Source organism: Podarcis tiliguerta, assembly GCF_965153285.1.
Source record: "Podarcis tiliguerta genome assembly, chromosome: 10".
In the NCBI taxonomy this organism is placed as follows: domain Eukaryota; kingdom Metazoa; phylum Chordata; class Lepidosauria; order Squamata; family Lacertidae; genus Podarcis; species Podarcis tiliguerta.
In genome coordinates this window covers 8,021,005-8,046,099 of record NC_139543.1, presented here as the reverse complement: position 1 = coordinate 8,046,099, position 25,095 = coordinate 8,021,005, and the positions used below count along the sequence as shown (strand labels likewise).

Genomic DNA, 25,095 nt, shown 5'->3' with positions numbered 1-25,095 from the left:
TTTACAATGTAATTGCAGAAGTTCTAAGAAGACTTATGCTCCAGTTATGAATATGTCGAAATCTGTGTGACGGGGCGAGCGCCTGTTGCTCTGTCCCAGCTTCTGCCAACCTAGCAGTTCAAAAGCATACCAGTGCAACTAGATAAATAGGTACCGCTACAATGGGAAGGTAAACAGCGTTTCCATGCGCTCTGACTTCCGTCACGGTGTTCCGTTGCGCCAGAAGTGGTTTAGTCATGCAGACAAATGCCAGCTCCCTCGGCCTGAAAAGTGAGATGATCGCCGCACCCTATAGTCACCTTTGACTGGACTTAACTGTTCCTTTACTCTTTTTTACCTTTATGTCCAAACAGACCCCAAACCATTACTGTGGATTAGGTCTGCAAGAGTAAATAGGAATACTCTGGAGTCAATATAAACTCTTTCCTTTCTATCCAAACTTACAAAAGCAGAAGAAAACGAAAATGATAGCCTTCCAGGTTAATCCAATAGGCCATCTAAATGATAACCATCCTCTGCTAACATTGGCCTCAGAGAAGTTACCTATAGCTTATTATTAAGCCATAGCATCAGGCAGTCTAAAGTATGTTGCTCCAAGGGGAAACGTTAGAAGACTAAAAAGCTTTTCTTGAATTGTCCTGTTGCTGCAGCTATACCCCCCACATATAACTGGCTCTGAAAGCAAACTGGTAGAAATTACACTGGAAAGGATTGTGGAATTGGTTTAGCTCAGGGGTCAGCAAACCTTTTCAGCAGGGGGCTGGTCCACTGTCCCTCAGACCTTGTGGGAGGCCGGACTATATTTTTTTGGGGAGGAGGAATGAACATTCCCCACAAATATGCCCCACAAATAACTCAGATATGCATTTTAAATAAAAGGACACATTCTACTCGTGTAAAAACACCAGGCAGGCCCCACAAATAACCCAGAGATGCATTTTAAATAAAAGGACACATTCTACTTATGTAAAAACACGCTGATTCCCAGACTGTCCAAGGGGGCCAGATTGAGAAGGCGATTGGGCCAGATCCGGCCCCCGGGCCTTAGTTTAGCTTAAGGATGACCAAGCTTTCGGCATGAGCGTTCCTCTACCTTTAACTGCTGAATTGGGAATCTCAGCAGGTGTAGCCTGATGTTTCATTGTGCTACAAGCATTTGAAAGAAACTCTGCTGAAAATAAAGTTGCAGGGGCCCTAATCTTCCTTCTCTCTCTTTATATCTATTCCTTTCCAGAACAAAAGCACCAACCGTTGGAAGACCACAACTGTTCCCTCTTTATTTTCCGAAATAGTTGATTTTTTCTCATAGCGTGATCATCTTTAACCTTGCAGACAGTTAAATTGGAAACTACTCCCCAGAAAGAAAGAAAGAAAGAAAGAAAGAAAGAAAGAAAGAAAGGCATTCTTCAAAGAAGGAGCAATTCGGGTCCTTCTTGGAGTGACCACCTCTTTCAAAGGGGGAGGGGAAATGGCCATTGCCAATTTGCAGGCAGACATTGACTTTAATTATCACTTAAAATATTAACATTTAAAATGGACTTCTTTGAATATTTTTCTGAAGGCCCCTAACCCTCCCTGTCTCTGTTTAAAAAATACTGGCTGTTGTAGAAGATTAAGGCAGAAACGAGCATGCCAGGCTTCCTCAAGGCTTCAGACCAGCTTGACGACTGCGATCCCCTCAAAATCCGGCTTTTTAGCGAAGGATCGGAAGGAGGCTGTCCCTGAACAAGAAGACTTCTTTATGGCAGGGAAGACTCGGCCAAGGTACTAAAACAGAAAAACAACAACAACCCCACATGGTTTTAAGTGGCGCATCCTTGCGTTGCATAGAGTGCAGGATGCAAACACACCTGAGAGCCTCCAGGGCCCATTGCAAGATGGCAGTTGGGGAAGGAGGAGAAGGTGATTCCATTGCCTGGGAGATGTGGGCGGAGCTTGAAGAGGCAGCCTATATAAGGGGACGGAGGCCGGGCGGCGGCTGCAGTGAAGCCCTAGAGAGGGAAGGAGGAGCGCCGGCCAGGCCAGGGGGAGGACGCCAGGTCTGGTCTTACGCCTCGCATGGTTCTGTTTGTGCCTTTGGGCTCCCCTTCCACGCACTTCTCCGTCCTAATGTGTTCCCCTTCCTCCTCCTTTTTCTTTCTCTTGCAGAAAATGAGTGATTTTCACCTGGATCTCAGCCCGCTCAAGGAGCCCCTGGGGTTCATCAAGCTTCTTGAGTGGGTGAGTCTGCTGGGTTAGGGGGTTCAGGTCATATGGGTCACCCCCCTTCCTAGACTGTCTTGCAGGGCTCTTTCCTTTGATATGGGGTGGGGGGCTGTGTTGTGTTCTCCTAAAAGGCCTTGAGGGACGGTGGAATAAAAACTTTTTAGGCTGAGGTTGCAGAGCCATCCTATTTGGAAGCAAGGCCTGTTGGGTTCAAGGAGGCTCACGCCCCCCCAAATGTGGGGTTAGGCTTGCCTCCGAAATGGTGAGGCCTAGACTTGTGCGTGCTTTGGAACGGACTTTTAAAATAGTTGCCTTGTCTTGTTGGGCCTGGCGTGGCCTAAATCCTTCCCCAGCTGTTTCTAAGCCTCTGTTCCCTTAAAATTCCTGGTCTCTATGAATCCTGCTGTTGGCTGTAATCTCCCAGTACGTTCCTTTATTACAAAACACTAAATTACTGGAAATAATTTCCATTAAAAAATAATAATTCTGCTGCAGTAATGCCTGTGTGCACCGGTGAAAACCCTGAAAGCCGACGACTTTGAACGCTTAATTTGTAAGGAGTAAAATGTCTTTTTAAGTGTTGGGGTCTCTGTGTAATCTCTCAACAGTCACATTGCACAGGTCTGTTGGGCAAAATTATTACCATATGTACTACCAAATAACTTTTTTCAGTGAAAGCTCCATGTTTTGTTTCCTTCTATAAATTAAAGTTGGACTTCTGCATTCAAATAGGAAATCCATTTGAATTTGAGGGGGCTGTTTTAAATATGTTGTTGTTGTTTAGTTGTCTTAGTTGAGTTCGACTTTCCCTGACCCCATGAACCAGAGCATATCTTGGAAACTCTTTCTTTTCAAAGCTTCTCCTTTTTATGTCCATGGAGTTTTCTTGAGTTTTATTATTATTATTATTGTCAAAATACTGGAGTGGTTTACCAGTTCCTTCTCCAGGTGGATCACAATTAGTCTAAACTCTGGGCTATGACCTGGCCATGCCTGGCATAGCTCATTGCTTCTTGGAGTTATTCAAACCCCTTCCCCACAACAAGGCAGTGATCCATGAAGGGGTTTAAATATAATAGATATATACAATGCAATGAGGCATCTGATCAAAGATCTGTATTTTAAAATAAGCTTAAAAATATATTTGTAGATGCTTGCTCCAAATGCTTGCTCCAGGCCAGGCAGAAGCCAGCTGGCTGAGAACCTTTTGTTTATTCTCCTGAACAAGGGCCCCTCATTGATTTGTTGCAGTACCTCAAAGTTGTAAAAAGGAGCAAAAGCTGGGAACAAAAGGTCATACGAATTACAGAATACAATCCAAGCTGCAAAAACACTAATTAGAGTTGGTAAATAATGCCTCCCGTCAAACATGGTTTAAGGTATCCTGAGAAGGTTAAAAGGCAAAAAGCTAAAAGCAACAACAGCTGGCGGGGGGGGTGTAAATTGAAGGGTTTGCTTTAGAAACTGCTTAAGTTCTTTATTCTTCTAAAAATCTATGTGCTATATGTACTGACTTTAATGTATATTTAATGTATAATGTACTTTAAGTATATATGTACTGACTTTAATATAACTATACAAAAGAATGTAAAAAGTAAGAAATGTTAGATTCTTATGTTAGATTCTTATTTCATTGATGGTGTGTGAGAAGGTGAACCCAAGACCTCTGTTTATATGACAAAATTTGAAACCATGAGCCATCTGTTTTAGCCATTTGCCCCTGTTGCCAAGGGCAGAAGAGCAAAGAGCAGAAGAGCAAAGGGCATTAGGGTGATCTGATATTTAAGATGGCTTGTCAAGGCAAATGTAAGATATTGATAGAAGGAAATATAGCTCTTTGTCTCCCATAAAAGGTAATAGGAAATGGGTGTATCTTTTATGATTGGTTCTAGCAAACAGCCAATAGGAATTTCAATCAGGCTGATTGGACAGAGGCAGCCAAAGGAGGAGTAAGGAGGCTGGGCTGAGGGAATATAAGTGCTGGTCACCAGGGCTGGAGTGTGCAGAGCTTTTGGTAAATATACCACTGTGCCAATCATTTATTTGTCTGACAAATAAATTATTATTTTAATTTCTCTATTGCTGCGTTGAATATTTCATTCCAGCTAAGCGTTAACCACAAGCAGGGTGCTACATTTTATGGTGCCTCTGTGACTCGGATAAGTGGTCTGCTGGAACGCAGCCCCTTCGCCTTAGTGGGCAGGGTACCAGAGGGAGGACACTAACTGTTTACCCAGCGCGCACTGGAACCTTTTTTTCTCCAGGGGAACGCAGCAGTCTCGTCTGTCTACTACCCTGCTCACTGAACGGCGACGGAACCGGGGGGAACCAGAGAAATTAACAGGGAACCAGCTAAGGGTAAGTGCACAAAAGGGATTGTGGCCCTCCAATTAATTGGGAGGAAGAGAAGTCTTGATCAAACTTCTGCGTCTCAGTAAAGGGGAACTGAGTACGCTAGGTGGTTGGGTACATCAGATGCTGGTCTGGTGGAGGGAAAGGGAAATATTGGGAGGTAGAGTGTGGTGAAGTATCCAGTGCATTGTATGTGTGAGAAAGTACTATTTGTAGCTGACCTGAGTGTGGAGTGGGTAGTACTTCGTTTCCCAGTAAGGCGACTTCACTGGGCAAGGAACCCCACGAAGCGAGTGTGTGAGTGACTGAGTGGATACTTCACAGGGCCATACAATGGGAGTTGGAGGTTCAAAGGGGGGAAATACACCTCTTGAATGTATGTTAAATAACTTTAAGAAAGCCTTCTCAGGAGCATATGGAGTCAAAATGACCCCAGAGCGCTTGAGAACGTTATGTGAATTAGACTGGCCGAAACAAAATACTGGATGGCCGTCTCAAGGAACTTTTGATATAAATTTAGCAAGCAAACTTTGGTCTAACATCACCAAAGAAACTGGAGGGTGCCCAGAACAATTTTCATATATAGACTCTTGGCTGAGCACATTAAATAATAATCCTCCATGGATAAGGGAATGCAAAGTCCAACAATGCAAATTATTGGCTGTAAAAGCCGAAGCTAGGAAAGGAATCTTGCCAAATAAACTCAAACCCATTTTTGAGGGACCAGAGGAAGAGGTGCTTTCACCTCCACCCTATGCTCCACGTCGGGGGGAGCCTAATCCAAACACTCCACCAGTTGTAACCCCAAGGCAAGAAAGTGGAATGAGTAATGGAGCTGAAGTCACAGACCTTGATTCCTTGATAGATTATGATAAATATCTTCAGGAGGCATTGGAGTCCTATAATAAAGCCCAAGCAGAAGTGGTTGTTCCACCTGTGAGTCCCAGTAGAACTCCATCTACAGTCTCCTTTAGTGGAACAACTGATTGCCCACCCCAAACCCCTGTACATCCAAGTCCTAGAGAATTATTACAGAAGTTACAGGGAGACCTTGAACGGTCAGCAAGCAATACAGCCAGGCGTATAAAGCTGCTAAAAGAACGCCTTGGGACAGATACCATCCCCTATGATTTGAGGCCCCTAGAGCAAAGTGAAGAGAAAGGTCACGTAGTAGCCCCTCTTAGAAGAGTATTTGATGCACTTGAGGAGCCTGTGCTGGTTAACGGGCAACCCGGACCACGGCCACCTCGAACTTCGACCCTCCAATACATTCCATTCACGACTACGGATCTGATGAATTGGAAAACACACACCCCGACTTTTGCAGAAAAACCTCAGGCTATGATGGACTTGGTGACTTCAATAGTAAATACTCATAGTCCTACTTGGACAGATTGCCGCCAGCTCCTCAATACTCTTTTCACCACTGAGGAAAGGAGAGACATAATTGAAAAAGCACAGATATATTTGCGTGAGCAGGCCAGAGTGGGAAATATTTTTAATATTGACCGTCATCTCCAGGACAACTTCCCCTTGGAAGATCCTAATTGGGATCCAAACAATGCAATTCACCTGGCCAGGCTTACTACCTACCGCCAGACGCTTGTGCAAGGTATCCGCAGGGCATGCCAGAAGCCCACTAATATGTCTAAAGTTTCAGAAGTAGAACAGAAACCAAATGAGAGTCCAGGAGACTTTTTAGAGAGGCTGCAGGAAGCCTATCGTATATGGACTCCTTTTGACCCTGAAGCCCCTGAAAACAGCAGAATGATTACTGCTACATTTGTGGCCCAGTGCGCTTCTGACATTCGTAAGAAAATTCAGAAATCAGAAGGATGGGAAGGGATGCTGATGAGCCAAATCATGGCCATTGCACGCCGAGTTTATCGGAATAGGGATGAGGCTGAGAAACAAGAGAAGAAGAAGTGGCAGAAGGAAAAGATGGTAATGCTGGCCACAGCAGTGAAACAAGAGTACCGCCCCTTAAATGGAGGGAGAGGGCGGGGAAGGAATCCACCCCTGGGAAGGAATCAATGTGCGAATTGCAAGAAGGAGGGTCATTGGAAGCGAGAGTGTCCTGAACCCCTGAGGTTGGAAGAAGTACGCCCAGGCCCAGGCCCAGGCCCAGGCTCCGGCCCAAGAAACCAGGGACGAGGACGGGGAATGATCCGAGATGGAAGATATCAGAGACCGGGACAAGGACGGAGTAGAGACAATTTTATTGGACTGGCAGAGGAGGATTTTACCCAAGACTAGGAACGACCGGACTCCATAAAGTTAGGCTTCCAGGAGCCCACGGTCACGATTCAATTAGGGAGCCATTTAATAGACTTTATGATAGATACTGGGGCTGAATACTCAGTACTCCCAGAACTATTGCAGAAAAAGGCATCCAAAAGTGTAGTCATTAAAAGTGCCACTGGTCAGTCAGCTAAGAGGTCTTTCCTCCAACCTTTGGAATGCCAGATTGGGGGACATCGTTTAACCCATCAGTTTTTGTATATACCTGAGTGTCCAATACCTCTCTTGGGTAGAGATATGCTGTCCAAATTGCAGGCCCAAATTACCTTCACTCCTCGAGGTCCAGAAATGAAATTGCCATCAAAGGCAGCAGGAATAATTACCCTCTCAGTACCTAAGGAACAATCATGGCGCCTAATGTCAGCCCTGCAAGTCCAACCTACATTGGATACAGAATTAAACAAGCTCCTCCGAACCCTACAGGTGCCACCAGGAGTATGGGCCGAAAATAGCCCACCAGGAATGGCTAAGAATATAGCTCCAATTGTAGTAACCCTAAAACCTATGGCTACCCCTGTATCTGTAAAGCAATATCCTTTACCCCGGCGAGCAGCGGAGGGCATCCAGAAACATTTGGACCGCCTATTAAAATATGGTCTGCTTAAGCCCTGCCAATCAGAATGGAACACACCCCTTTTGCCTGTTCGGAAACCTGGGACAGATGACTACAGGCCAGTACAGGACTTGAGGCTCGTAAACCAGGCTATTGAAACCTTGCACCCAAATGTACCAAACCCATATACCCTGCTGAGTTTGATCCCACCAGAAGCAACATTTTTTACTGTATTGGACTTGAAAGATGCATTCTTCTGTTGCCGGTTGGCACCACAGAGCCAACCTATATTTGCCTTCCAGTGGGAAAACCCTTTGACAGGAACAAAAGGCCAGCTAACCTGGACAAGATTGCCCCAGGGATTCAAAAATTCCCCAACTTTATTTGGCACTGCCTTGGCGAAGGATCTAACAAGCTACCCCTCAATACCTGGAGAAAAGGTGGTTCTGCAATATGTAGATGACCTTATACTAGCGGCAAAGGATTTTGATACCTGTAAAGAAGGGACAGAGGAACTGCTCCACTTGCTCTGGGAAGCTGGCTACCGAGTTTCCCAGAAAAAGGCACAGTTATGTTTAGAAAAGGTCAAATATTTGGGCTTTGACATCTCACACCAACAACGAGCATTGAGACCAGAGAGGAAAGAAGCTATTTGCCTTATCAAGGAACCTACCACAAGGAAACAACTCAGAGGATTCCTGGGAACAGCAGGGTTTTGTAGACTATGGATACCTGATTTCAGCAGTCTGGCCAAGCCCTTACATGAAAGCACTCGAGGTGCAGAAAAGGACCCATTTGTATGGGGACCTGAGCAGCAACAAGCCTTTTTAGTTATCAAACAACGACTTATGGAGGCCCCAGCCCTTGGACTGCCTAATTCGGAAAAACCCTTTCAGCTGTATGTACATGAACAGAATGGGATTGCAGCGGCAGTCCTGACCCAGAGATTAGGGAGTTGGAACCGTCCAGTAGCTTATTTGTCTAAACAATTGGACTCAGTAGCAAAAGGATGGCCTCCATGCCTAAGGGCAGTAGCGGCCACTGCAAGCCTTGTCAAAGAAGCTGATAAATTTACCTTCGGCCAGACGATGTATGTGAATGTACCTCATGCTGTTCTGACACTCATGGAATATAAGGGTAGTTATTGGCTAACAAACCCAAGGATGGCTAGATACCAAGGCCTATTGTGTGAAAATCCCAGGATTCATCTACGAGTAGTGAATATGCTCAATCCAGCAACTTTGCTGCCCCTACCAGAGGTAGATGATGAGGAATCACATGATTGTCTCCAAATAATGGATGAAGTTTATTCCAGTAGACCTGATCTGAAAGATGAACCATTGAAAAATCCAGATGTTGTATATTATACTGATGGTAGCAGTTACCTGCATGAAGGTGCCAGGCGAGCAGGATATGCTGTGGTCACCAATGAGGAAGTTGTGGAAGCTGAAGCTTTGCCTGCTGGAACCTCAGCACAAAAAGCTGAACTTATAGGTTTAACTAGAGCTTTGCAGTTGGCAGCCGGATGTAAGGCAAATATCTATACTGACTCTAAATATGCCTTCTTAACCCTGCATGCACATGGAGCTCTATGGAAAGAAAGAGGTCTAATCGGAGCCCACGGGAAGGCCTTGAAATATGGACCTGAAGTAGAAATCCTGTTGGAAGCAGTATGGGCTCCAGAACAGATTGCTGTAATGCACTGCAAAGGTCATGGACGTGGAAGGGATCCAATAACCAGAGGAAATCATGCTGCTGACAAAGCAGCCCGAGAGGCAGCCCAAAAGCCTGTGGGAGGCTTTATAGCAGCCCTCATACCAGAGGTAGTTCCAGAAGAAGTTAAACCTCACTATACCCCAGAAGAGAGGAAGTGGGCTGAACAGGAAGGAGCGGTTGTGAAGGACGGTTGGATGATCCTGCCGGACAATAGGATTTATGTACCTCATCACCTAGCAGGCACAATTGTAAGAAATTATCATGAATCTACTCATCTTGGCGGTACTGCAACCAGAGAGAGTCTCAGTCGGAAGTTGTATATTATTAACCTATCACAATTAGCAACTCGCATTTCACAGAAATGTGTTCTTTGTGCTAAAAACAATCCTAGGCAGGGACCGGTACAACCTCCTGGAATCCAACATGTGGGATACGTCCCCATGGAAAGCCTAATTGTGGACTTCACAGAGCTAGTCCCTTCTAAGGGATTCAAGTATCTCCTTGTGTTTGTAGATACTCTTACCGGATGGGTTGAAGCTTTTCCCACCCGAACTGAAAAGGCGCGAGAGGTAACTAAGAGACTCCTCACTGAATTGATCCCAAGGTTTGGATTACCTAGATGCATTGGAAGTGATAATGGGCCAGCGTTCATTGATCAAGTAGTACAAGAAGTATGTCGAGTCCTACAAGTGAAATGGAGACTGCATGCAGCATATAGGCCTCAGAGTTCAGGGAAAACTGAAAGAATGAATCGGACTCTGAAAACCCAATTGGCAAAGTTAACCCAGGAAACAGGATTGGGATGGGTAGATGTGCTACCCATAACACTGTTTCGTGTTCGGTGTGCACCCACAAAAAGACTTAAGTTGTCACCTTTTGAGCTCCTGTATGGGAGGCCACCCTCCTTTGTTCAGGATATTCCAGCTGACCTCAAACAAATAGGAGACCATGTGACACAGGGACAAGTGCAATCTCTCTCCCGTGTTTTTGTTTCTCTTAACAGGTGGGCCCTCGAGCGCACGCCGTGCAGCATTGCCGAGCCGATTCATCAGTTCCAGGCTGGCGATAGCGTATGGGTGAAAGAGTGGAAACGTGATCCACTTGCACCTAAGTGGCGTGGGCCTTACACCGTCTTGCTCTCTACTCCAACAGCGGTGAAGGTAGCTGAGGTGACCCCCTGGATTCATCACTCCCGTTTGAAGAAGTCCGAAGGCAGTTGGACGTGCAAAGGTGACCCCTCTAATCCTTTAAAACTGACTCTCTCCAAAAACCCCTGTATCTAGCCCTACGGGGAACGGGCTAGGTCACGGGCAACATTGAGACGACCGGCCTGCTGCAGCCACAACCTGGAAGCTGGCTGACCTGCGCACGCCTGAAGCTTGAGGAGCGTCTAAACCAGCGATTGTGAACGGGAAGATTCTCTGACTGCCCCCCCCCCTTGTGGAACAATTATCAGGGATATTACTCATTGGGGATCCTCGGGATATATGTTTTGGTCTTGGTGGTTTCCCATTTCTGTCACTGGGGGAATTATATTGGGGCTAATATTTTTTTGCTATCACAATAAGGTAATCTTTTGTGGGAGGAATGCATATACTAGACATCAACATGATTTTATTATTAATCCTGATCCCTTGGGAAGGGGAAGGGTCCTTGAATCTGACCAAATTTGCTAAATATGGATTCCGCCATGACCACAATATGTGGGTAGGCTTAGCTGAAATGGTAGCCAATGCTACAAATAAGACTAATTGCCTTGTTTGCTCTCTTGGGCCAGATGATTCAGAGGGAGGTATGCCCTTATTACCGATACCATTAAATGCCATTGGTATGGTAAGCGAAATGCCACATCAAACAGAAGTACAGAATTTCCCTGGATGGAACTCACCTAAACCAATACGAGTTATACCTGTACAAGGGGAATTCTGTGTACATAAATCATCAGATACAGCTGATTCTACCATGGTAGGTTCTTCTCGTTGCCACTATACTTGGAATTATATTGAGAATAATCAAACCTGGGCAGACGGTACTTCCTATCGAACTCGGAATACCTTGCCCTGTGCACCTCCTTTTATTCATGCATGGAAAATGGTGTGGAACAAAACTGTGACAGCAAAAGGCAATCTAACATACTGTATTGTGAACTCTTTACCCCTTGTGATATTTCGCCATATGCACTCCACGTTCCAAAAATCTCAGACCCGATGGTTGTGGTGGATATGTGGAGAATGGGCATACAAGCAACTCCCTTCTAAATGGAGTGGGACTTGTTTCCTGGGATGGGTATTACCACCAATGTGGGTTATGCCCACTAGTTCAGTCAAACGTACACGAAGAAATGCTGATATTTCTCATATAGCAGGAGGAAGTACCCAGAGTTGGAGCGATACTAACGATTGGCCACCAGAGCGCATTATAGCCTATTATGATCCTGCCTCCTGGAATCCTGATGAGCTGATACAAGGGGCACGGGATCCTATTTATAATCTAAACAGAATAATTCGATTGCAAGCAGTAGTGGAACTTGTAACCAATGCAACGGCCCAGAGTTTGAGACTTATTGCAAAACAGTTGGATGAAAGTAGAGCCGCTATTTTGCAGCTAAAATTGGGAATGGATTATGTACTTGCCAGGCAAGGAGGCCTATGTGGAGTCTTGAACTTGACGGGGAATGCCTGTTGCTTTAACATTTCTGATAATGGTGAGGCAATCCGTGTGTTGGCCACAAAGATGGAGAGTATAGCACATGTCCCAGTACAAACATGGGAAGGATGGGATATGGGATGGCTCACCAATTGGTTACCAAATGTTGCAGGACTCAAAGGGATACTATTGTCTTGCTTGTTTTTCTTGACGGTAGTAGTCATGGTTTTATGTATGGTGCCATGTATCTTTTCATGTTTTAGAAGTACAATTAGCAAGATGATTTCAAATGAAACTCTACCTCATATCATGGCCCTATACAGAGCTTTACCTCAGGAATATGATGAAGGTCAAGCTATCAAGGACACTTGGGATGAAGGTCCTTGAGCTTGAAAGGGGGGAATGAGGCATCTGATCAAAGATCTGTATTTTAAAATAAGCTTAAAAATATATTTGTAGATGCTTGCTCCAAATGCTTGCTCCAGGCCAGGCAGAAGCCAGCTGGCTGAGAACCTTTTGTTTATTCTCCTGAACAAGGGCCCCTCATTGATTTGTTGCAGTACCTCAAAGTTGTAAAAAGGAGCAAAAGCTGGGAACAAAAGGTCATACGAATTACAGAATACAATCCAAGCTGCAAAAACACTAATTAGAGTTGGTAAATAATGCCTCCCGTCAAACATGGTTTAAGGTATCCTGAGAAGGTTAAAAGGCAAAAAGCTAAAAGCAACAACAGCTGGCGGGGGGGGTGTAAATTGAAGGGTTTGCTTTAGAAACTGCTTAAGTTCTTTATTCTTCTAAAAATCTATGTGCTATATGTACTGACTTTAATGTATATTTAATGTATAATGTACTTTAAGTATATATGTACTGACTTTAATATAACTATACAAAAGAATGTAAAAAGTAAGAAATGTTAGATTCTTATGTTAGATTCTTATTTCATTGATGGTGTGTGAGAAGGTGAACCCAAGACCTCTGTTTATATGACAAAATTTGAAACCATGAGCCATCTGTTTTAGCCATTTGCCCCTGTTGCCAAGGGCAGAAGAGCAAAGAGCAGAAGAGCAAAGGGCATTAGGGTGATCTGATATTTAAGATGGCTTGTCAAGGCAAATGTAAGATATTGATAGAAGGAAATATAGCTCTTTGTCTCCCATAAAAGGTAATAGGAAATGGGTGTATCTTTTATGATTGGTTCTAGCAAACAGCCAATAGGAATTTCAATCAGGCTGATTGGACAGAGGCAGCCAAAGGAGGAGTAAGGAGGCTGGGCTGAGGGAATATAAGTGCTGGTCACCAGGGCTGGAGTGTGCAGAGCTTTTGGTAAATATACCACTGTGCCAATCATTTATTTGTCTGACAAATAAATTATTATTTTAATTTCTCTATTGCTGCGTTGAATATTTCATTCCAGCTAAGCGTTAACCACAAGCAGGGTGCTACAGCAAGGTAAACAGCCAGTCAGATTTTCTGCATCCTGTTACAAAGTGATGCAGTTCCTTCTGTTTTAGAAATACTAATGTTAACACCCTAAAGCATTCTAGACCCCATTATGATTTTTCTGCTGCATCTAGCACACCCAGCCAGCTTTGTAGTGTTGCCTAGTTTGCGTGGCTTGTGCAGGAATGCAAAGCCTAGCAGTATAAGAAGTCCCACTGCTCCCAGGTCCTACCATCAATAATAACAACAATAATTTTATTATTTATACCCCGCCCATCTGGCTGGGTTTTCCCAGCTACTCTGGGCAGCTTCCAGCAAAATAAAAATATATAATAAATGTCAAACATTAAAAGCTTCCCAATAGTTCAGATGTCTTCTAAAAGTTGTGTATTGAAAAGTCCAACAGCTCTTTTGCACTTTCTGCTTTCCTGCCAGTAACCTCCTGCTCTAGTTCCGGACAGGATGTTTGGATAATTTTTTGTCACCGATACAGAATTTTGAAATTGAACTGTTGCACATTTCTTTTCTATTTGTCTCTGTGTGTATGCATACACACAAGCTATATTTGTTGTACACGGCAATGATGCATCAAATAAAGCAGCGGTCTCATTTTTGTATAGGACACGTGGCAATAGCCTGAAAAAGAAGCTAATTTGATGGGAATTCGTTTTTGTAGTTTGTCAGGCAGCTTGTAAAAAACGTTATTAAAGACCCTACTGCTTTTTTCACTAGGTTAGTGCAAAGTCTTGCAAACCCTTAAGGTTGGCCCTGCTGTAACACCCCAATATGCCTGCCTCCCCCCCCCCCCCGACCCTGACCAATTTCCTATATCTAGCCTTAACAATTTTATGCCATGATGGACTCACCCACTTGTTTCCCTTTGTAGGTACTCTATACCAGGGTAGCCAAGAGGGTGCCCTTCAGAAGTTGGGGACTACAACTCCATCAACCATGACCATTGGCCCCCTGCTGATTGGGGGCTTGATGGGAGTTGTAATCCAACATCTGGAGGGCCACAGTTTCCTATCCTTGCCTTAGACAGCTACCTAGTTATGCTTGCCTTTGCTTTAGTAAACTTTCTAGTAGAAGACAAATATGCCTAGTTTCCCAAGCAATTAGGTGTACATCTGATAATAATTTGACTGCCTCCAACTCCTTTATAATGGAAGCAACTTGAACATATTTTGCGTGTTACTAAACTGCTTATTGTGCAGCTGATAAAGGAACTGCTTCTGACAGAAACAGGTTTTAAAACGTTTTCCCCATAACTATTTTTAAATTGATTTTTAATTTCAAGTAACAAAACATTCTAGGTGCCATGCCATTAATAACGATGCCAGCAGCCCTATAAAGAGTAAAGAAACATTCATAACTGTCTATCAAACACCTTCCATATGAACACTCAACAGATTATGCCAATATAAAATTGAATTTCTTTTTTCCCCCTTTGATAAACTTGTATGCTTAAGTATGCTTACAGACAGACTTTGTTTGGATAAATAGGACAATATTTGGAATGAGTTGGAATTATACAATATTTTGTATAATGTAGGCTGTTAGCATTTACAAATATATTAGGATAATATCAAACTTATAAAATGTATGGGGTAGGGTATTTTTCGTATACACATTTTTTTCTCTATACATTTTTGTGCCTTGTTTTCATTTTCTTTATAATTGAAAACTTTTCAACAAAATACTAATATAAAAAAACTTGTATGCTTCAGTGCACTGTACATTTATATTGCTTAGGAACTCTGATAAAAGGAACAAACTTTCAGCATTTTTCAGTGCAGTCCTATATATAAACTGCTCAGAAGTAATCACCATTGATTTGGCTGAGACTTTCATCCAGATAAGTGCACATAGTGTTTCGACTGTAGCTTCACCCACTAAAGCTGTAAATTTGGATGGAATTAATGAGTCAAATTAAGAATGGATGTAAAGTGTTCCTTACATTTTGTTAAATTTTCCGAATGTACATAAATGTGTATAATAATGCATGTGGTGTATTTTCTCTTTATACAGTTCTTTTCCATGTTTGCATTTGCTACATGTGGAGGCTATAAAGGTGTAACGACGCTTTTAGTATCCTGTAATGGACTTGTAAATGGAACAGTAAGAGCAAGTTTTGCTTATCCTTTCAGGTGAGCCTCTTAAATGGCCAGTGTCTAGTATATTTCTGTATGTAAACTTTCCTGCCAGTGCTTGATCGTTGGTTACCATTACCTGATTAGCACTAGGTCAGTCCAGCAATTTATAGTTGATAAATCTTTCCAGCTTTAATGAACTACTTAATATTGCTCTGATAAGGTCTTCTAGCAGAGGCTACATCAGTAATTAATGATAGAACATGAACTATACAAATGTACAGAACAAACAACAATCTTGTCTTTCTAAAATTAGGGCAGGGGGAATCACATTTCTCATGTGACGTGGCACAACATGTGCCTGTTCTACAGATTATTATTTTTAAAAAAAAATCTGAAAGGAGAATGAATCCTCTATTATAGTGCCATCAGTGGAAAAAGTTTGTTTTCGAACAAAAGTTTGATGTCCCTTGCATGGCAGTTGTGTCCAATGCGCATTCTCTCCAGTAATAGCAGAAATGTTCTCAGAAGAAAAGTGTCTTCTCAGATATCTTCGATACCTCCCTCTCTATGGAGGCGCAGATTACAGCTATAACAAAGGCGGCATTTTTTCATCTCCGCCAAGCTAAGCAGTTGGCTCCTTATCTCTCTCGCCTGACCTAGCCACTGTGATCCATGCGACGGTCACCTCCAGACTGGATTATTGTAACTCGCTCTACGTGGGGCTGCCCTTGAGACTGACCCAGAAACTCCAGAGGGTGCAGAATGCCGCAGCGAGACTCCTTACAGGGTCTTCACTGCGAGATCACATTCATCCGGTACTATACCAGCTGCACTGGCTCCCGGTGGAGTACAGGATCAGATTTAAGGTGCTGGTTTTAACCTTTAAAGCCCTATACGGCCTAGGACCCTCGTACCTACGGGACCGCCTCTCCTGGTATGCCCCCCAGAGAAAGTTACGGTCTGCAAATAAAAACATCCTGAAGATCCCAGGCCACAGAGAGGTTAGGCTGGCCTCAACTAGAGCCAGGGCTTTTTCAGCCGCGGCTCCAATCTGGTGGAACACTCTGTCACAAGAGACCAGGGCCCTGCGGGACCTGACATCTTTCCGCAGGAAAGACAGAGCTGTTCCACCAGGCCTTTGGTCAGGGCGCAGCCTGACCCCCTCCTCTGGCAATCTGCACAGAATTTTGCTTAATGGTAGCCATCAATTTGATTTTAATTAATTTTATAATGAATGCTTTTAGAATGCTGGATTATTTTGATTGTTGTTAGCCGCCCTGAGCCCAGCTTCAGCTGGGGAGGGCGGGATATAAATAAAATTTATTATTATTATTATTATTATTATTATTATGATGATGTAGCATCCTGGCCAGGGAGAACCAGTGTATTGGATTGACTACTACTTCCTTTCATGTCCTATTAAATTTGTTCACTGCTAAGAGACCATTTTGCTTTATCTAGTGAAATACACCTGCAGCCTCCTCTGTCTACGCTTGCCTTCCTGTGTGGCTGCTTTTTCTTGAAGAAAAAAGCCAAACATGAATATATTTTTTAAAACATGCTTAATGTAACATATAGTTCAATGCTCGGTTCTAGATAGATTCTATAGTTAACCTGTTACTTTCCTGCTTAATCTGTGGCTGACCTGGATCAACAAAAGGCTTGGGGATGGAAATTTCCATTAATTTTCCATTAATGTCATTTCTCATATGGGCAGACTTGCATAAGATGAAATACTGGTTTGTCAAAACGTGTTATGCTGCCATCTTTGTTTGACTTCGTGGCTGCTACTCTTATCACAGTGTCAAGGCCTCAACACATTGCACCCACAGCAGCAAAAAGCAGCTTACACAAAAAGTCAGATGATTCTACTGGTCTTTATTTGTTTTTTAATGACTCCTCTCCTGCTATGTTTTAAGCTGTCTTTATTTTATCGGTAAGCTGCCTTGAGCCTCTATGGGTGCGGGGGGCAAGGGGGGGTATGCATATATAATAATGATAATTTACCTTAAGCTGTTCTGCTGTGTGCATTAAACTAGCCTTAACTGCTGAGGATGATAGGTATGCAGGCCTAGGAGATTAACACTATGCAGTTCATTATTTTCCAATATACATACCAGTGGAATGGAAATTGATATGCTAGCTGACGGTTGTACAGAAAGTGAAGCTTAACAGCCCAGTTGCCTGTGCTCTGTGATGACTGTAGTAGCTAAGACGTGCTTCCCTTGATAATTTCTGCCTACTTCTCTTTTAGGCTGAACAAAGTGATCTTTGGTTCGCCAGATCCAACCCGATGCAATGGCACTTGGGGTGAAGTCCATCTGGTGGGCAACTTCTCCACCACTGCACAGTTCTTCGTAACTTTTGGAATCTTGATCTTCTTGTATTGCATGGCTGCCCTTGTTCTGTACCTTGGTTATATGCACCTGTACCAAAGCGGTGGCATTTTACCAATGATGGTAGGTTGATACTAAGGACAGATCTAAAAAAACCCCTTGAATTTAAGTTACCAGAAGTTTAATTCTGTAACTCAGAACTCTGGGTTTTTTTACTTGTTTGATGTGTAAACTCATCATTCAAAATATGTGGGGGTTCTATTGTTTTGATTAATTAATTAAGTTGTATGACTACCCCGAAACCCTTGCAGGCACAAACTGTATTATTGAAAGCAGTGCGGCCTATTAACACCCTAACTAACAGCATCATGAGCACAAGTCATCACGAATGTGCAATAAACAGGACATCTAGAGGGGACATCTGTCTCAGGAGCGTGCTGTGGGGATAAAATGGGACATACAAAGAACAGTGTGCACCACCCTAGGCTACGTAAAGGAAGGGCAGGCTATAAATGCAAGAATTGAAGAACAAGTCAGTGTGTTTAGGAGATGTAATTCCTACTTTAAAGGTAAAGGGACCCCTGACCATTAGGTCCAGTTGTAACCGACTCTGGGGTTGCCGCGCTCATCTCGCTTTATTGGCCGAGGGAACCAGCGTTTGTCCGCAGACAGCTTCCGGGTCATGTGGCCAGCATGACTAAGCCGCTTCTGGCAAACCAGAGCAGCGCACGGAAACAGCGTTTACCTTCCCACTGGAGCAGTACCTATTTATCTACTTGCACTTTGATGTGCTTTCGAACTGCTAGCTTGGCAGGAGCAGGGACTGAGAAACGGGAGCTCACCCGACCTGATTGGCAAGTCCTAGGCTCTGTGGTTTAACCCACAGCGCCACCCGTGTCCCACAATTCCTACTTTGCATAGTATCTATTGGTTGGTGCAGAGAATTTCCCTCAAGTTCTGTGAATGGAGCATGCCTGCATGAACCTGAAAAGTAGTCTTCTATCAGATGTCCTTCAGATGTTTTTAACTACAACTCCCATCAACCCGGCCATCATTAAAACATCTGGAAGGAACCAGGTTGAGAAAGGCTGCTGCTGAAGAGGGTAAACTTGCATTTTCAACTTCTTGAAATAGAGGACACAACCAGCATCTTTTGAGCTGTGTTTAGCTATCAGTTCTGCATCGCTTTTAGGCTCTATGGTTTCTTCTTTGCAAACTGTAAAGGCATCATCAGTGCTGCACCCAAGTGACTTTTTAGATAAAAAGCTGGAGTTGTGGATTTCTCAAGCAGTCTGTATTTTGGCCAAATAGTCGCTGCTACATAAGGAAAATGTCTTCCAGAAAATAGTAGCATGCTTGCTAGGAGTGTGGTTGGATGGTTAGATACTTTGCAGTAAAATGAACACAGCTGCTAAAATGAAAATGGTTTTATGTCAAGTGATAGTAAACATTGACTACCCCCTCCCAACCCCTGAATGCATTTTAGACTGAAGCAATTGGTAACTTTGGACTGTCTCATTACAGGATTATGTCTTCACTCTTAGTGCCGTCTTTCTGTGGCTAGTCAGCAGTGCTGCGTGGGCAAAGGCACTTGTTGATATCAAAGTCTCAACTGGTCCACGCATTATTGAAGAAATAGCTGCTTGCAAAATACCAGGAACCTCCTGTTTGTTTGATTCGGTAACCAGCATGGGAAGTCTGAATGTGTCTGTGGTATGTATGTCAGCTTTTGAGCATTCAAGTGCTAGTGTTACGAGCTGAATCTAAGTAGCGTCAGCAGATCAAACGTAAATAACCACCCGAGTCTGTAAACTTGGAGCCAAACTAGGCATAATGCAAGAGATCAGGGAACTAATAACCTTCCAGTCTAAATGCAGCTAGAGATTGTTCCCCACTGGGTCCAGTATTGTAGTATTTAATATTAATGTTTAACTGATATTTCTCAGTGTCCTTGCATATGCCCACACACACAAATGGGAATATAATAATGTAGTAATTGCTGCCTCATCTCTAAACTATGGTCCAAAATACAATGCCCAGAATACTAGCTAGGGTTCCATTTAGAAATTGTATAACTCATAACAGCTGCACTGGTTGTAAGTTTGTTTCCAAACTAAACTCAAGGTACTCACATTGGTATTTAAAGTCTTAAACAATGTCGGCTCCAACAGTCTGAAAGGCCAACTCCTTCCCTACAGACTTTCTCAGGTGGTAAGATCAGAGGGTGCTTTCTTGATAGTTTCAGCATCCTCAGGCGTGCTGGTGACTGAGGATACGGGATTCTCAGTGGCAACCCCTAAGTTGTGGAACTCCCCAGTTTTTTTATAGTGGGAGTAGATTGCAGTCTCTTGGAAGTTGGACACCCCTGCCCTAGACTTTGACCCTGCAGATGTATCCTCTAGGACCCTATTCTTGTGACTGTCATTTGGTTTAAACTGTTTTTAATGTTGCATTTTGAACGGTTTTGACGCACCTTGAGATGCTGGGGTGGAGGGTGGGTAACAAATCAAATTGGTAACTTTTAGGCTGCACAATAAACGTTTTTGAATTGTTAAGAGGAGAAGGCTTTTAGCTGGTTGTATTCAATAGTAATGTAACTAGCTGATAACACACATGTCTTAATTTGCAGGTTTTTGGCTTGTTAAATATGGTTCTGTGGGCAGGAAATGCTTGGTTTGTATACAAGGAGACGATTCTGCATAAACCTAACAATGCTTCTCCAGACTCCGGACTTTATCCACCTGCATCAGGAATTTAACTATAACAACAACAAAAAGCTGCATTCTGTTGACAATAGTTTAAAAACCTTGAAGTTCAATGTACTTTAGCTGTTTTTTAAAAATGGAAATTCACTTCAAAGTACATACTCTGCATAGAAAAATCTGTAAGTTTTGGAAGGGTTGCCTGTACTTGATTGAGTATTCATTCAGTCTAACTCACAGACACTCTTGATAAAAATTTGGGCAATCTCTCTGGAAGTAATATTTTGCTAGCGGCATTTGATTTCTACAAAACCTTGCCAGTGTAACTAGTACTCTTCCAAGCCTGTGCTGCACTTCCGTTTAACATGCAATCTAAGGAGCTATAAATAACGTTGCCTATTTTAATGCTCTGAAACAGTAATTCTCAAGCTTAAACAGGTTTCAGTTGCTTGGTTTAAAAGCCTTTCCCCTCCAAATTTGGCACACTTGCATTCCAGCTTTTGGTATATAATAGTTTAATTCTTGATTTAGAAGAGAGAGTAAATCTTGGATGACAAAAATACTGGGCCAAGTGCTCTAAATCGGCCTTTGCCATTCTGGTTCTCTCCAGATGTTTTAGGCTACAACTGGCTTGGGGTGGTAGGAGTGGTAATCCAAAACTCCTGGAGGGCACAGGTTGGCAAAGATTGCTCTAACCACTTGTTAGTCACCCATGCCCATTTAAAACCAAAGTTTAAACAGTGACAACATGTTTAAAATTGAAAAGCTGTTGACATGTGCTAAAATGAGAGAGATTCTGTTCTGGAGTATACTAGTTACGCAAACAGTTTTCCCTTTAGGAAGATTGCTCCTAATTCTTAAGTTTGGATGTATAAGCATTGCTACTTCGTTTTGAGGAAACACCTGTGACATGCCTGTATTTTGTCTTCAGTTAAATAAATGGAAGTTTCTAGGAATTTTGTTGGGAATATTCTTCCTTCTGATTTCTTGTCAGCATTGTTAGAGTATTGCAATGCTTGCCCCGGGGTTATTGGTTTCCTCTTTTGACTGTACAGTGTGTCACTTTTTTGGGCGGATGTGGGGGGGGGAGAGAGAAACTTAATTTTGGCAAATTTCTTTAGTAAGGTGCCTTAAATATGTTTTTGGGTGCGAAAAATTCAAATTTGCTCTTTTTGTTATTGAGAAACATTTAACTTGTTAAGTGTACATTTGATGAAGTACAAATTGCTTTTGGGAAACCAAAGAGTGTTAATTTTACCTCCTGAAAATGCCAGGAAACTGGAGTAAGATACTCAGGCTAAGGCTGCAGTCTTATACACACTTGCTTTTGAGTCCCACTGAACTCAAAAAGGGCTTAATTTTGCAGAGGTGTCTTGAGTTGCATTGTGATCATTTGCATGGCAGAAGATCAGGAGGGTTGTCAACTGAAATGCAAGCAAAAATACGTGCATTCTTTTAAAGTCACTTTGAATGTGTGACTACTAAGACGTGTGCAGCCTCATTATACAGGTTTGGTGTATGTAGCCTTGGTCCTTTCAAAGCTATGAGGATGGGAACATGAGTGCAACGATCGGTTCGTCTAGCAACAGCACCTTTTGCTTCATTAGAAGGTCACCCATGACAAAACTGGATGCATTTTATTTACATGAAATCAGTGGCAACAATGGCATGGTAGAGACCTGAATGGTGAACTTGCATCATTGTTACCCGACCCGTTATCGCCATCGCAACCACAGAGCCACAGTAAACTTTGGACATGTCAGGGCTACCCACCAGCTTTCAATCACACTCTTTATTGTGTGATTTTCAGATAAGGGGAAAAATGAATTGCAGTAGAATGACATTTGTCTCCTTAATTTGTTGGCGTTGCCAAATAAAATAAATCATGCACTAATCTCTACCCTGACAATAGGAGAATATACTTCTATGGATGAAGGAATCAGTGTAGCTGGCATGTTTAATATAAAATATATCCTCCCGGAACTATCTGAGACCATGGTGCAAATTCCTAACATAAACATGACCTGGAAAGAACAGCTAACGTTTGCAGAAAAGATCAGAACATGAACCCTTGTATTTGCCATAAAGATCTAGTTATCAGTCTCCTCTGTTGGTGGAAACAAGACATCACACAGGCTGTGAAAAAAATGCCTGATATAAATTTATGCTTCAGCAATGGTAAAAGCTAAAGATGTGGTATTCACAAAAATTAAGGTTGTGTTTTCATTCTTGCATCACAAAACACAATAGTGCACTAGAAGGAAAAACCGTTCAAAGAATCTGGTGTCATGTTAGTCACTCACTAAGGAAGCCCTCTCTATAGACATTGGAATCAAAATATGCTTCATCCTCAAGTTTTCAATGGTTGGTTAGCTCACAGCTCCAACAAGACCCATCCTTGTCTCTTAGCGATCTGAAAGATCAACCTTACACTCCACTGGACCACAGGAACATTTGAGACACAATATTGTCTTGCTGAAATGGGATTTTGAAGTGGAGAGCTTAACTCTTGCAGAGAAGACACATATCTCAATTCCTTGACTTGTGACACCACACCTGCTCCAAGATCAGATACACCCACTCCCCTATTCTTCCTTTTAGCACTGTGCTAACTCACTTTCTCTGGGCTTTTGGGTCGTTAGGGACTCTGGACTCTTGCCTGAAATTACTAATAGTATGAGAGATTTGTGAGCCACAGCTCAAGCCAGAATTGGAAACAAGGGGCATGGAACCCAAATATGGACGCTGACGCAAGCGTTACAAAAGAGGCTCATTGCCACAATGGCTGGTTTATTGTAATATATTTCTGGAGAAACTTGCATGGCCATTTTGCTTCAAAAATTAAGATACATAGGATGAGCCAAAATAGAGCCACTTTTGTCAAAAGCCATTGTGCCCAAATTATGCTACTAGTATGTTTCTGATTACACATATATCAAAACATCCCATAGCAGTTTGCAGCCACCTTCTATTGCAACTTTCCCACAGGCAAATGATCTTGTCACAAGAACTCCAATGAAATATACATGCACTTCACTCTGTTTTCTCAAAATCAAGTTCAGTTCCCGCCCCACACCCCTGTTTCATATCTGATTTGTTGAGATTACAAAAGCCGAAGTTGCTTGTAAATTATACAATCGCTCGCCATCCCATTGTATTAAGCCACTGGAGTGGATTGGGCTCTAAACAGGTCTTTGCAATGAGAATTGCTAGGCAGCCAGAAGAGATCACTTGGTATCTTCACTCTTGTGTAGGGGTGAAACTGAAAATGATTACAATTTGTCTCTTGCTGTTTTGATGAAGATTACAGGTGGTTTTTTTCTGGGTTACAAATACACCCCCCTTCATTTTTGTATAGACTGATTCTCGTACTTGGGATATATTTTGGGAGAAGGGACCGGGGACTTTTGAGGGGCAGCAGGTGACAAAGACCCCTTGCCCAAAGGCTCTTCTTTTGGCTTCTGCAACTTTAGCTTGCTATTTGGGTCAGAAGTCTCTGTCTTCCTTTCTGTGGACTTTTGTGCCACCTTGTTTTGTCCGCCCAACTTTGGGCCACTGGGCTGAGTTTCCTGTTGGCTTCGATCCCGTTGGACTCTGTTCGTAGTCATCACCTCTGCAGTTGGGTCCTTTGCTTCCAACTTAGAAGGCATGTTGGAATCTTTCCATCTTCGAGCCCCAGACTTGGAATTATATTCATACCATTTGCCAGTGACTATGGAGAAGGGAAAAACAATAATCTAGCTATTCCATATCACAGATTAAAGGATAAGAGTATATTTAGTTTATATTAACAGTGAAGCCAAAGAATCACAGTGACTGCCTGTTTGTGGAATACTCCTCTCAGTCATTTTCACCTGGTGCCTTTGCTGCCATCTTTTTGGTGCCAGGTAAAGACTTACCTTTCCCCCAAGATCTTTGAATACACTGAGATGATGTTTTGTCACTAGTGTGCTGGCAAAGCTTCCTGTAGCTGTTATTAAGGGGTTTCAGTTTTTATTGTATAAATGTACTCAATGTTTTAAACTGTGTTGTTTGTCACTTGGAGACCTTCAGGTAACAAGTAGCTAACATCTGTATGATGGTGATGATGAGGTCACTGTCAGGGTTCAGCCATACCCAGACCTTAAACCACAGTACACAGGGGGGAAGCAGAGCACCCCAACAGATCTTCGCACCGTTACAATGCAAGGAGCTGTCGGATCTGGACATGCTTGCCCCAAGACTAAAGACCACCACACCATCTGCCTGGGTTCCTGGCCAGCTCTCAGACCCTCGTGACACATGGGTAGGCAAACTAAGGCCCGGGGGCCAGATCCGGCCCAGTCGCCTTCTAAATCCGGCCCGCGGACGGTCTGGGAATTGGCATGTTTTTACATGAGTGGAATGTGTCCTTTTATTTAAAATGCATCTCTGGGTTATTTGTGGGGCATAGGAATTCGTTCATATATATTTTTCAAAATATAGTCTGGCCCACCACAAGGTCTGAGGGACAGTGGACTGGCCCCCTGCTGAAAAAGTTTGCTGACCCCTGCAGTCTGACATCTCCCCCAGGACCAGAGAAGATAGTGAGCCTGGCAGGAACTGCATGCTGCCACCAAGCTGCCAGAAAGAGCTGCTTGGAAGGCTAATTGGGAGGACGGGAAATGGCACAGAATCACCTTCTCAGATCAGGGCCTGGCTCTTACATAAGCCCCCTGCTTCATTGGTGAAGTAACATCTCTCATCCAAGCTCCAGGCTGCCTGACCTTGGG

At 43.1% G+C, this 25,095-nt stretch overlaps 2 protein-coding genes across 7 annotated transcripts in view; one reads left to right on the top strand and one right to left on the bottom strand.

Annotated features, from left to right (window-relative positions):
* Positions 1 to 1,384: 1,384 nt before the first annotated feature.
* Positions 1,385 to 21,300, top strand: SYPL1 (synaptophysin like 1). Its single transcript, XM_083400041.1, has 6 exons — positions 1,385 to 2,039; positions 2,149 to 2,220; positions 15,242 to 15,360; positions 17,561 to 17,765; positions 19,167 to 19,355; positions 20,272 to 21,300. The coding sequence occupies exons 1-6, from the start codon at positions 1,797 to 1,799 to the stop codon at positions 20,398 to 20,400; spliced, it is 957 nt and encodes a 318-aa protein (XP_083256167.1). The 5' UTR covers positions 1,385 to 1,796; the 3' UTR covers positions 20,401 to 21,300.
* Positions 21,301 to 23,117: 1,817 nt separating this feature from the next.
* CDHR3 (cadherin related family member 3) overlaps positions 23,118 to 25,095 on the bottom strand; it is a 46,416-nt gene continuing 44,438 nt past the window's right edge. For all 6 annotated transcript variants that reach the window (XR_014502088.1, XR_014502089.1, XM_083399537.1 and 3 more), the window contains one exon: positions 23,118 to 24,056. Coding sequence is in view for 4 of the 6 variants with exons in the window: in XM_083399537.1 (XP_083255663.1) it covers positions 23,689 to 24,056 (368 nt within the window). In the remaining 2 variants the exon portion in view is untranslated. The remainder of the gene's footprint in view (positions 24,057 to 25,095) is intronic.